Source organism: Alexandromys fortis, unplaced genomic scaffold (genome assembly GCF_014885135.2).
Source record: "Alexandromys fortis isolate MF-2015 unplaced genomic scaffold, M_Fortis_MF-2015_v1.1 scaffold_26, whole genome shotgun sequence".
In the NCBI taxonomy this organism is placed as follows: domain Eukaryota; kingdom Metazoa; phylum Chordata; class Mammalia; order Rodentia; family Cricetidae; genus Alexandromys; species Alexandromys fortis.
In genome coordinates this window covers 11,943,495-11,956,857 of record NW_026067894.1, presented here as the reverse complement: position 1 = coordinate 11,956,857, position 13,363 = coordinate 11,943,495, and the positions used below count along the sequence as shown (strand labels likewise).

The 13,363-nt window shown below is 49.0% G+C and overlaps 2 protein-coding genes across 3 annotated transcripts in view; one reads left to right on the top strand and one right to left on the bottom strand.

Moving 5' to 3' along the window:
- Positions 1–213: 213 nt before the first annotated feature.
- Positions 214–10,190, bottom strand: Eif3i (eukaryotic translation initiation factor 3 subunit I). 2 transcript variants are annotated; one of them, XM_050151869.1, is made up of 11 exons: positions 10,108–10,190; positions 9,908–10,000; positions 8,123–8,210; positions 6,838–6,903; positions 5,014–5,163; positions 4,484–4,611; positions 2,041–2,151; positions 1,844–1,933; positions 1,512–1,585; positions 497–589; positions 214–376 (listed from the first exon to the last, which is right to left on the bottom strand). In XM_050151869.1, the coding sequence occupies exons 1-11, from the start codon at positions 10,108–10,110 to the stop codon at positions 295–297; spliced, it is 978 nt and encodes a 325-aa protein (XP_050007826.1). In that variant the 5' UTR covers positions 10,111–10,190; the 3' UTR covers positions 214–294. The 2 variants fall into 2 exon arrangements, with proteins under 2 accessions (XP_050007826.1, XP_050007836.1); XM_050151879.1 differs by lacking the exon at positions 5,014–5,163 and adding an exon at positions 4,691–4,840.
- The window catches only part of Tmem234 (transmembrane protein 234), a 5,961-nt gene continuing 2,715 nt past the window's right edge, over positions 10,118–13,363 (top strand). The window contains exons 1-3 of the mRNA XM_050151976.1: positions 10,118–10,243; positions 10,492–10,643; positions 12,649–12,715. Of these exons, the coding sequence (XP_050007933.1) occupies positions 10,228–10,243; positions 10,492–10,643; positions 12,649–12,715 (235 nt within the window). The 5' untranslated portion in view covers positions 10,118–10,227. The remainder of the gene's footprint in view (positions 10,244–10,491; positions 10,644–12,648; positions 12,716–13,363) is intronic.

Sequence of the window (13,363 nt, the reverse complement as noted above, 5' to 3'; positions counted from 1 at the left end):
AAAGGAAGAGGAAAGATTCTGGACCGCAGCATCAGCCTGAGCCCCTCTAAGCCCTGGCTTCTTGAATGTGGTGGAGTGGTTCTAAAGCCAGAGCAAAGCCAAGTCTGAGTGCAGAGAGAAGGCCTCAAGAACAAAATATTCATGACTATCAGCCTGCCGGGGCCAGCAAAGGGGGAGAACCAAACAGGCTGTATAAAATCTCTGACCAGGAACTATTTTTAACAAACTAATTTATTTCTCAGAGTCTAAAACCCTCTTGAGCAGCTTCCCAGGTGTACACTGAGATCCAACTTCTTATGCTTCAAACTCAAACTCAAAGTACTGTGGGTCGAAGTAATGGATGCGGACGTAACCGTCTTCACCACCGCTGCTGTAGCTGGAAAGAGACAGACAGGGACAGTCAGATGCTGCTGAGGGGGATACCAGGGCAGCCAGACATAGCAAATGGGCAGAGACCCTCCAGCCGCAGAGCGCACGCTCTCCAGTGGGGCCATACCTCTTGCCATCAGGATGGAAGGCAACACTGTTGATAGGTCCAAAGTGGCCCTTGACTCGCCCAAACTCCTCTTCAAAAGCCAGATGGAAGAACCTGGAGGGGAGGGTGGGTAGGAGACCAGCTATTCAGTCCCCATCTCCTTCCAAAACACACCTGAAGCAGCAGTCTACACAATGAACGCTGCTGAGGCAGTATTCTGTGTAACAAAGTCAACGAAGTAATAGAATACAAGGAAGAAAAATGTGCAGTCATAGGGAGACCACCTAAATGTCTGCTTTAACATACAGCAAATACCAGGCACTAACATGAGCTGGGTGGTGCTCTAAAGCAATATTAATGCATTTACTTAATCTGCACCCATTTCTGAGGTGCGTATACTACCCTTGTCCTGTTTTTTTTTTTTATTAATTTATTTATTTTTATTTTTTGGTTTTTTGAGACAGGGTTTCTCTGTGGCTTTGGAGCCTGTCCTGGAACTAGCTCTGTAGACCAGGCTGGTCTCGAACTCACAGAGATCCGCCTGCCTCTGCCTCCCGAGTGCTGGGATTAAAGGCATGTGCCACCATCGCTACCCTTGTTCTGTTAAACCGTCCCAGGCACAAAAAAAAAAAAAAAAAAAAAAGAAAAACCAAAATCAATCAAAAATAAATAAATAAATAAAATAAAACAAAGTCCCAGGCACAGAGAGAAATACAACACCACCTAGGCCCTTGGAGATGGCTGTAGAGACAAGGCCCTGCATAGCCAAGGGGAACTAGGAAGTGGCTGAGGCCAAGGATGACCTTGAACTCATGGTTTTTCACCTCTGGAGTAACTGGAATTGTATTACAGACTTGGGGCTACCACCCATTGGTAGTGCCAGGGACACAACCTGGAGTGCTGGCAGGCACTTTAGCCAGCTCTCTGCCCAGCTGACCTCTGACCTCATCTGCTGTACCAGACACTCACACTCCCTGTGATCCTTTGTGTCCAGGTCTGTGTGGTTTCAATGTGGAAGAGCTTGTTTCCACTTTACCTGGCTTCAAACTTGCCAATCCTGGTGGAGGTTGTGGTTACATCCATGGCTTCCTGGCCACCTCCCAGCACCACCTAAAGAAAAGAAAGTGGAGGTGCAGCCAAAACTTACCAGCCTCTGTGCTCTAAGGCCTCCCACCTACAGTGGGAAGATCCTCAGGGAGGGGATGAGCAGCCTGTTCAGGTACCCCTACTCACTTCCCATCCATCACTCAGAAGTGTTACAATGCCAGGAGTCTCCTCCCTGTATGAAGCCATTTCCCCCAACATTTACAGTCTAATTATTGGGAAAACATGCAGACTCCAAAAGCCTGAGTGGGGTGAATGACTTACGTGGTCATAGTTGGGAGAGAGGGCAGCTGAGTTGACGGGACGTTCTGTTCGGAAAGTCTTCTGATGTTCAAGACTCGTGGAGTCAAAGAGCTGGGGCGAGAAAGGGCGGGCAGAATTTGTGATTGGGCAGGTCGGACTGGTTGACCATGCATCAGGAGTACACCCAAAGCTCCACCAGACTCCTCCCCCAGGCTCACCTTAGCTGTGTTATCCTTGGATGCAGTGACAAACATGGTCATGTCTCTAGACAACTGGATGTCATTGATCTGCCGCGAGTGTTCCTTAACATTCACCAACACCTCCCCAGACTGGAAAAGGAGGAAGAGTTAGACTGACTTGCTGGAGTCCCAAGCCACTGCTCCTCAGAAACCTGAGAGAAGCTGGACAATTTTAATAATTAGTTAATTTTTTTTTTGAGACAGGGTTCCTCTGGGCCTTGACCTCACAGAGATCCTGCCTCTGCTAGGATTAAAGGTGTGTACCACCACTGCTACTGGACTGACTGACTGACCCTAAGTACTCTATCATTGAGCAATGATAGCACACGACTTTAACCCCAGCACTTGGGAAGCAGAGGTAGTTGGATCTCTGTGAGTTCAAGGCCAGCCTGGTCTACAGAGTGAGTTCCTTGACAGCCAAGGCTACACAGAGAAACCCTGTCTCGAAAAAGAAAGCCAAAATAGAAACAAAACAAAAATTTATGTGTACGGCTGTGTGCCTTCTTACTCATATGTCAGTGCCCATAAGTCAGAGGACATCAAATCTCCCTAGAACTGGAGTCACAGCAGCTGTGAACTGCCTGAAGTGGGTGCTGGGAGCTCAGGTCCTCTGCAAGAGCAGCAAGTATTCTTAACCACTGAGCCATTTCTCCCCAGAGTTGTCTAAGGTTGGCCCTGAACTCACTCTGTAGCCCAGGGACACCTGGAACCTTTCTTTTTCTTTTTTTTTAAAAATATTTATTTATTATGTATAAAATATTTTGTCTGTGTGTATGCCTGCAGGCCAGAAGAGGGCACCTGACCTCATTACAGATGGTTGTGGGCCACCTTGTTGTGGTTGCTGGGAATTGAACTCAGGACCTTTGGAAGAGCAGGCAATGCTCTTAACCTCTGAGCCATCTCTCCAGCCCCTTGATTTCTTTTTTGAGACAACTTTTTTCTTTTTTTCACCATGTATGGCCGGCCTGGAACTGGTTCTGTAGACCCCAAACTTAGATCTACCTGCCTTTGCCTCCCAAGTAAAGGTGTGTGCCACCTCAGCTCGCTTCAAGCCTGGAACTTTTTATCCTCCTGTTTCACTGGTCCATCTGTCACTAGGTGGATACAGGTCTAGACTACCACACCTACCTGGAAATATATTATTTTTTCCTTTTCATGATCACATCTCCCATTCTCTTTGTTTGTTTTGTTTTTCGAGACAGGGTTGCTCTGTGTAATAGCTCTGGCTGTCCTGGAACTAGTTCTGTTGACTAGGCTGGCCTCGAACTCAGAGACCCACCCATCTCTGCCTCCTGAGAGCTGGTTTTAAGGGCAAGTACCACCACCGCCCAGCTCTCCAGTTCTTTTTATTTAGGATCACTCTACCTTAGCTTCCCAAGAAACTGACCCACAGGTGCATACCCCTCTGCCTAACACCTAAGCATTGTGGGACTGTCTAGAACTCCACATCCTCATGCACACCGACTCGTTCAGTTCCATTCTCCAAGCTGTAGCCGCAGAAGCCTTCTAAATGGCAAATATAATAAACAACCCACTGCCCAGAGAAGAACGGCTCCTCACCTGATGTACAAAGACGTTTACTCTCTAGTGCCCCTCCACTTTCCAGAGGCCACAGTCAGGCTTCTGCTGTACCTCCAGTCCCCACTGGGGATTGAACTCAGGGCCTTACGCCTGCTGGGCAAGTGCCCTTCCCCTGTCTATAGACCTTTGCTTCTGTTATTCCTCTTAACTATGGAAAACTATCTTTCTTGCTAGAAGCTTTTTTTAAAAAAAATTTATTCATTTTTATTTTATGTGTCATGAGTATTTTGTGTACGTGTGCATGTGTGTTTACCATGTTCATGCCCAGTAGTCAAGGAGCCAGAAGATAGCAGATTCCCTGGACCTGGAATTAAGGACAACTGGGAGCTTTTTCATGAGTCCACACACACGCCACCTCCTCTGTGACAAGAGTACACTCTGGATTTAGCTGAAATCTAGTGTGGTGTAAATACAGCATGATTCAGGTACTGGCTATTTTGTTTCTTTTTTTTTTTTTAAATATTTATTTATTATGTATACAACATTCTGTCTGTGTGTATGCCTGCAGGCCAGAATAGGGCACCAGACCCCTTTACAGATGGTTGTGAGCCACCATGTGGTTGCTGGGAATTGAACTCAGGACCTTTGGAAGAGCAGGCAATGACCTTAACCTCTGAGCCATCTCTCCAGCCAGGTACTGGCTATTTTGAAGTTGGTCTCTGATTCTCATTGTTTCTCTAGGACTCTCACCCAGGGCCTAACACTCTCTAGTGACAGAGAAAAGCTTGCCTAACACTCTCTAGTGACAGAGAAAAGCTTATCTGTGACCACCATAACCTGCCCTGAATAGCTGGTGACACCTTCCCAACAGCTAATGTCACCTGGTAACACCGGCCCTTACCTTGGCACTGTACTGGTTGAGCTCTCCACTCTCATGGCCTGCGATGATGCACTCCCCCAAGGGTCCCCAAACGGCACTGGTGATCTTGGAGTCGTTGCAGGGGATCTTCATGTAGGGCTCGTTGCTGTCTGCGCACAGCAGCACAGGTCAGGCCCTGGGGTCTGAAGCCACATCCTCCACCTCTGCCCCCCTGGTCCTAGCCCTCACCAATCTGGCTTGGATCCCGTAGATCAAAGAAGCTCACTAAACACTGGTACCCCATCTGCTTGTCTGTGGAGAACATGATGATGTTGCCCCCAAAGTCAAAGCCACAGGTGCGCACAGCTGAGTTGGTCTTCAGCAGAGCCAGCTGCTTCCCTGGGGANCGATGATGCACTCCCCCAAGGGTCCCCAAACGGCACTGGTGATCTTGGAGTCGTTGCAGGGGATCTTCATGTAGGGCTCGTTGCTGTCTGCGCACAGCAGCACAGGTCAGGCCCTGGGGTCTGAAGCCACATCCTCCACCTCTGCCCCCCGGTCCTAGCCCTCACCAATCTGGCTTGGATCCCGTAGATCAAAGAAGCTCACTAAACACTGGTACCCCATCTGCTTGTCTGTGGAGAACATGATGATGTTGCCCCCAAAGTCAAAGCCACAGGTGCGCACAGCTGAGTTGGTCTTCAGCAGAGCCAGCTGCTTCCCTGGGGAGAGGCGGGGTCTAGGTTACTCTGGGCTACCATGACAGCAGGGAGCAGGAGTCTCACAGCTCCTGCCTGAGGACTACAGGCCAGAACTCCCCCTCCCCACTGCTGCTCCCACCCTGCAGCACTTCCTCACAAATCCTAAGATGAATGTGGCTCTCGTCACAGCAGGGTCCAAGCTGTCTCCCCCTCAGACTCCATTTCTGCTGCATATCCCGGCATAGAAGCAGACTTACACCAACTACCCAGTAGCCAGAATAATAGAATGGCCTCCTCTTTGCTACCAGCTCTTCAACTGTTTTGACCTTGAAACCCACCAATCCACTATTCTTCCCAGTGTGCCAAGTTTTTTTTTGTTTTTGTTTGTTTGGCTGCCCTGAAATCCACTTCATAGACCAGGCTGGCCTTGAACTCAGAGATCCGCCTGCCTCAGCCTCCTAAATGAAGGCTTGCACCACTACTGTATGGCTCAGTGTGTCAAGTTTTACAGAACAAAACCAAGTTTTTTCTTTTAAGAACTTAAACCTAGGAGCTAGAGAGACAGCTCAGCAGTTAAGAGGATTGACTGCTTTTCCAAAAGACAAGGATTCAAGTCCCAGCAACTACACAGCAGCTCACACGGTCTATAATTCAAGAACAGGCACAGACATACATGAAGGCAAACCACCAACGCACATAAAATAAAAATGAATAAATTAGCTGGGGGGGGGTAGTGCATGCCTTTAATCCCAGCACTTGAGAGGCAGGCAGATCTGTGAGTTCGACTCCAGCCTGGTTTACAAGAGCTAATTCCAGGACAGGCATCAAAACTACATAGAGAAACCCTGTCCCGAAAAACAAAACAAAAAGACAGGTTCCCATGCTATAACCTTGGCTGGCTGGAGTTTTACACATTTTGTGTGTTTTTCCAGACAGTTTCTCTGTGTAGTCCTGGAAGTCACTTTGTGGGAGTGCTGGGATTAAAGGTGTGCGCCACCACCACTGCCTGGCAGAGCTCTGTATTTTAATTATTTTTTTTGTTGCCGGACAATTTCACATATGTATATAATATATTCCTAACAATTTCAGTATGTATATAATATATTCCGATTACTCTTCCTCCCATCCCTACCACCACCACTTATATCCCCATCAATCCATCTCCCAGGTCTGTGACTTCCACTTTTGTTTTGTGACCCAGTTTAAGCAGGGCCACCCATGTGACCACTGGAACCTGTTGGGATCACAAGGGAAGGCAATGACTTCCGTGCTCCCTGAATCTGGAACTAAGTGCTCTGCTTCCACAATAAAGGCTTCTCTGGCCTCAGCCTTCAGTTTCATCTAAATTTTCCATTCTCCTGCCTCAGCGTCTGTGTGCTGTCACACACAGCTTGTCCCAGCCCTTTACCTGGACACTCCTTGCTTTCCCTCCTGCTTGTGCCCAGACTCCCGGCTCACACCTTCCAAGGCCACGCACTCCCACTCCAGAGGTCCACTGTCCCCTCTGGCCTTCCTGAACACTTCCTACTATCTAATGTGACGTTTCTCCCTCAGCTAACTCCTTGCTGTTTGTCTGTTGTCTCTTCATCAGCAGACTGGAAACCATCTCTAGCTCTAGTCCTTCAGAACACATTTGCTTGGACAGGTACATGAAGTTGGTAACTTCTTGCTGAAAAGCAAATGGCCCAGACTTACCTGTTTCACAATCCCAGAGACGACAGCTGTTGTCAGCTGAGCCAGTGAGGACATGCTTGGTGTCCCCTGAACAAGGCGTTAAGAAACATGATTCGTGCTCAAGAAATGGCCCAGAAGTTAGGGGCACTGGCTGATCCAGAGGTCCCAGGCTAGATTCCCAGGACCTATACGGTGGCTCACGATTCCAATTCCAGGGAATTCAATGCCCTCTTCTGGCCTCTGGGGACACCACACACACACACACATATATATATGTAAGAAAATCATTCTTAGGGTTGGAGAGACAGTTCACTGGATGAAATCCTTGCTATGCAACCATGAGGAGCTCAGTTAGAATCCCCAGGTGTGCCAGCAGCCCAGTGCTGAGAGGTAAAGTCAGGAAATTCAGTGATTAGATAGCCGTGCCTACCTACCTAATCCGTGAATTCCAGATTTAGAGACAGGTCCGATTTTTGCCTCAAAAAAGAGTGGCAGTGGTGGTACACACCTTTAATCACAGCGTTCAAGAGGCATAGGCAGGCTCTGAATTCAAGGCCAGCCTGGTCTATAGAGCAAGTTTCAGGACAGCCAGTACACAGGGGTAGTTTGGCGGGATTGGGAGGCTGAAGAGATGGCTCCGTGGTCGCTCTTCTAGACGACCCAGGTTAGTCTTCCAGCACCCACAGGGTGGCTAAAGCCATGTGTAATTCCTGTTCTAAGGAATTACCCTCTGCTGACACTGCACACATGGTACACAGGAAGACACACATGCAGGATACTGCACACAGGAAGACACACATGCAGGAAAAACATCCTTATAAATAAAACTACATCCTTCAGAAAGGAAGGAAGGTTGAAGAGCAACTAAGGAGGACAGCTGATGCTGACTTCTGGTCTGCATACACAGATTCACCACAGACACAGACATACATACACCTGGCCTGCACACACAGATTCACCACAGAACACAGACATACATACACCTGGTCTGCACACACAGATTCACCACAGAACACAGACATATATACACCTGATCCACACACACAGATTCACCACAGACACAGATATACATACACACAACCTGAGCCCATGTTCTCTTGGAAGTCATCCAAAGCGTCTTCCAGTTCAGTCCCAAAGAGCCTACCTCACTCTCTTACCTCAGAGTGTTCCAACCTTCTTCTGTCTCCCCCACCGATGAAGCGACTGGGAGTAGGGGACCCTATTCTCCAGAGCACCATAAGCTTGTCAAACTCCCAACCTCACCGCCAGCATCTCAGGGCTGGCTGACTCAAAGCCAAAAGGATACAGTCAGCATCCACACACCACACAGCGCCAGTGTGGCCCATGTAGGTGCCCAGCCTCTCGCCATTCACCGAGTACCACACATTGACGATCTGGAAGAGTAGAATGACAGGCTGGGTCACACCCCAGAAAAAGCAATAGCTTACTTGGCCCAACAAACCCTCTGTAGACTCTAGCCGAGCCCAGTCTGCCTTCTGCTCCTATATTAGAGGAGCACTATAGAAGCAGACCAGCTCCTGGGTTTTCTTCTTCCTAAAGGTACTAAACTTTGTCCTTTTTTTTTTTTTTTTGGTTTTTCGAGACAGGGTTTCTCTGTGGTTTTGGAGCCTGTCCTGGAACTAGCTCTGTAGACCAGGCTGGTCTCGAACTCACAGGGTTCCACCTGCCTCTGCCTCCCAAGTGCTGGGATTAAAGGCGTGCTCCACCATCGCCCGGCTTGTCCTTTTTTTTTTGAAACTGGGCTTCCCTGTGTAGCCCTACCTGTCCTGGAATTCACTCTGTAGACCAGGCTGCCCTCAAATTCGAAAATTCTCCTGCCTCTGCCTCCCAAGTGCTAAGATTAAAAGTGTGTGCCACCACTGCCCAGCTAACTTTGTCATCTTTAAAAGGGCTAGAGAGATGGCTCAGAGGTTAAAGAGCACTGGTGACTCTTCCAGATGACCTGGGTTTGATTCCCAGCACCCATGTGATAGCTCCAACCATCTGTAAACCCAGTTCCAGGGGATCTGATAACCTCTTCTGGCCACCTCAGGTACCAGGTATACACACGCACATACAATGCAGGCAAAACACGCATGCCCATAAAAATCAACAAACTCATTATATAAAAATATACTTATTAAACAGCAAGCTGTGTGTGATAGCACACACCTATATTCCCAGCACTGGGAGGCTGAGGCAGGAGGATGGGGAGGCACAGGTCAGCTTGGAAAGACAACCCATCCTTGCCAACATCTTTCCTCAAAGGGCAGCTGCGAAGTTCCCATAAAATAAATGCTTAGAAACATAAAATGGATGTGACTACCATACGCCGGGTGCAGTGAGAAAGCATTTAATGACCTCATTTTGTTGAGGGAGGTACATGTTTTATTAAAAGGGAAAATTGTAATTTAGAACCGCATAATGTCAGGTTCCAAGTCACACTGCTAGCAGGTGCAGGGGTTAGGACTCACCTCAAGCTCTGACTTCAGACTACCCACTGATAGCATCAGTTAACTGTCTCCTCGTACAAACGCCTCAAAAGGCAGTACCCAAAGAGACGGAGCACTGAGCATCAACACGGACTGAACAGACGAAGCTATGGACAGCCTCACTAAATTCCACCGTCTCTTTCCTCTTTCCCTTTCTGGTGTTAGGGATCCAACTCAGAGCTAGGTGCACACGTTAACCACTGGAGTCTGAACTACAACCCCAAGACCCCCATAATGGCACGGCTCACGGCCCACGGATCAACTTTATCCTCCAGGCTTTAGAGGCTGCGCGTTCTGGTTCTTCCCATCCTCGAGTCACTAGGGCTGATCCCCTCCCAGTCCCCAGGCCCCCCACCACACAGTATTTCTCTTCTTCCTGGGTACTCGTTCCTACCGACCATCAACTTATCTTATGTCTCCCAAGTAGAATGCTGTCGCTAGCCTACCCCAGTAAGGACGGTTCTCTGTGCTTTTCAAAAGAATTCCCCTCAGACGGCAAGGCTTGTTCACCCACCACCCCGAGAGTGCGAACTCGCCCCTCCGGGTGCCCCGCCCTCCCGCGCTCTCTCCCTCCCTCCCTCCCTCGCGCCGCCGCTCACAGGGTCTTTGGCCACGGTGAAGAGGAGGTCTCCTTCGCGGTTGTACTTGATTTGCGTGATGGACCGCTCATGGCCCTGCAGCATGATGGGCTTCTGCGGGGACAGAGCGGGAGTGTCAGCGCCAAGAATCCCGTCCCACCCCGACTGCGGCCCCACAACCACAGCACCCCGCGCGGCGGCACCATATGCCCGGCACTCACCATCCCGGCGCTGACGCGAGGAGAGGCAATGTGAGTAGGACCGGACGTGGACTAGAGGCAACTTCCTGCTGCGGGGACTCCGCCCCTTGACTCCCGGAAGTAGAAGGGCCTGGCGTTACCATGGCGGCGTCTCTGGGTGGGTAGCTGGCCCCGCCCCTCCGCGGACATTGACTCCGGCTTGGGTCTCCTATCTCACTCCCCCCGGCACCCGTGAACCCCAGCCCTGATAAGCCCGGGACGGACTCACTTCCCCGCACCTTCGGTGCGGGACCTCCCGGCCTAGCGCAGCCCAGCGCGGAGAGCTCGGGAGGAAGATGGAGCCTGTCAGCCGAGCCGGAGGAGGCCGGGGAGGGCCTGGGTGACTCTCTGCTCCTTTGCTTTCAGGGCAAGTCCTCGCTCTGGTGCTGGTGGCCGCCCTGTGGGGTGGCACGCAGCCGCTGCTGAAGCGGGCCTCCGCCGGCCTGCAGCAAGTGCATGAGCAGACGTGGGCCCGGCAGCTGCTGCAGGAGATGAAGACTCTCTTCTTGAATACTGAGGTGCGTCTGTGGACTGGCGCTCCCTCTCAGGAGCCGCTGAGCCAGCATCCCAGCCCACCTCCTCCTCACTAGAAGCTCCGGGAGGAGTCACTTATTCCTTGTGATCCTCGGCGTTATGTTTGGTAAAATGGAAACTATATGATGACTAATGTGTAGGGCAGATGTGATAGTTGAGGGAATGGGTCGGTGGTGGTGCATGCCTTCGGGAAGCAAAGGTGATCTCTGTAAGTTCGCGGCTAGCCTGGTCTACATAGCAAGTTCCAGGACAGTCAGGACTACACAGAGAAACCTTGTCTCGAAAAACTAAACAACAACAACAACAACAAAAAGAATTGAGGTAAGACACATAAAACACTTAGCATTGAGCCTATTATAGCATATATATTCTGTCCATGGCTGGTATTATCGTTATGGCTACTTCACCAATTATAGAACTACTGTGAGCCTTTCCAAAAGCTTTCTTTGGGCTCAGTTTGCCCTGGCGAAGAACATAAGGAAGGGTATCGAGGAAGTGCCTTCAGCCCAGGGCTGCCCAGGTATGCAGCCAGCTAGATCTGCAGGACTCTCTGGGCCAAGGGGAAGAAGGGAAGAAGAGATGGAGTCCTGTGAGTTCCGAGGAGAGGGATGGAGCTGCAGGACCAGGATTGGACTTCTTGGAAGGAGTGAACTGGCACTCAAGGCCATACAGGCTTAGGGAAGATGGGAACTGGCCAAGTTGAGGGAGAGGGCATTTACGGCAAAAGTATACATTGAATTTTTTTTTCTCTGTGCCCTAAAAGGGTCCTCAAGTAGGTGAGTCTTCCTGGGAATTTATTTATAAATGTAATTATTTGTATTAGATGTGTTGTTGAAATAAAAATTGTTATATATATATATACATATATATATATGCATTTATTTATCCCTCCCCTTTTGGGGAAAAGCCTGTGTAAGAACAGCAGTTCTCAACCGGTGAGTCATGACACCTTGGGGTTGGATATCAGATATTTACATTACAATTAATAGTGGAGGCACTGGGGAGATGGGTCTGCCATTAACAGCATTAGCTGCTCTCATGGAAGACTCAGGTTCAATTCCCAGCACCCACATGGCAGCTCACAACTGTCTGTAAATCCAGTTCCAGGGACTCTGACACCATCTTCTGGCCTTAGAAGGTACTGTCTGCATAGACGGTTATGCAGAGAATAAAAAAAGTAAAATGAGGGCTGGAGAGATGGCTCAGTGGTTAAGAGCACTGCTTGCTCTTCCAAAGGTCCTGAGTTCAGTTCCCAGCAACCACATGGTGGCTCACAACCATCTGTAATAAGATTTGGTGCCCTCTTCTGGCCTGCAGGCATACATGCAAAATACTAAGAATACTGTATACACAATAAATAAATAAATCTTTAAAAAAAAAAAAGTAAAATGAGGGCTGGAGAGATGGCTCAGTGGTTAAGAGCACTGCTTGCTCTTCCAAAGGTCCTGAGTTCAGTTCCCAGCAACCACATGGTGGCTCACAACCATCTGTAATAAGATTTGGTGCCCTCTTCTGGCCTGCAGGCATACATGCAAAATACTAAGAATACTGTATACACAATAAATAAATAAATCTTTAAAAAAAAAAAAAAGTAAAATGAGGGGGCTGGAGAGATGGCTCAGAGGTTAAGAGCACTGGCTGTTCTTCCAGAGGTCCTGAGTTCAATTCCCAGCAACCACATGGTGGCTCACAACCACCTGTAACGAGATCTGGTGCCTTCTTTTGGCATGCGGGCATACATGGAGGCAGAATGTTGTATACATAATAAATAAATAAAACTTTAAAAAAATAAGTAAAATGATTTAGAACAGCAACAAAAATACAGTTATGAAGTAGCAATGAACCAATTGTATGGCTGGGGGTCTCCAGGACACGAGGAACTGTGTTAAGGAGTTGCAGCGCTGGGAAGGCTGAGAACTGCTGTGCTAGCAGGTCAGATGAGGATGTTGCGTGAGCAGGGCAATGTTGACAGACTTTTCCTCTTTCCAGTATCTGATGCCCTTTCTCCTCAACCAGAGTGGCTCCCTTCTCTACTACCTGACCTTGGCATCAACAGGTGGGTCTCTGGTTTGGAAGTCCTCTGCGGTGGAGGCCACATTTTATGAAGGGAACCAGAAATACCTTGTGCCTATCAGTGAGGGAGAACATCTATTTCTAATCCCCCTCCGGGTCCCAGAGGCAGTGAGGTGGGTGTGAGTGTGGCCAGGCACTAATGCTGGCCTGGCCGTCTCCTGCAGCAGCAGGAGAGGGAAGGATCATTTTTTGCTGTCGTAAGTGCTGACTTGTTTTCTTTATTTTGGGAGGAGGGGACTTATTGTGTGGGGGATAGTTTTTCTTTTTGCCCGGTACTTTTATTTTTTCATTGCATTTATTTTCTCTCTCTGTGTGTACGCATGCGTGTGTGTGTGTGTGTGTGTGTGTGCATGTATGTGTGTGTCGAGTACAAGATTTGGGAAGAGGCTCTCTCCTTTTACCTTGTAGGTGCTCTGATAAGCTCAGATCCTCAGTCTCGATGGCAGGTGCCTTCACCACTGAGCATCCTCCTGGCCCTTGTTGGCTGTTTTTGAGACAGAGTCGCACTGTGTAACTCAGTCTAGTTCCAAAATTATGATCTTCATGCCTCTGTATCCCAAGTGCTAGGATTAGAGGTGTGTTCACCAGTCACCCGTGTAAGCGAGGCTCTGATGACTCTGATTCCACTGTG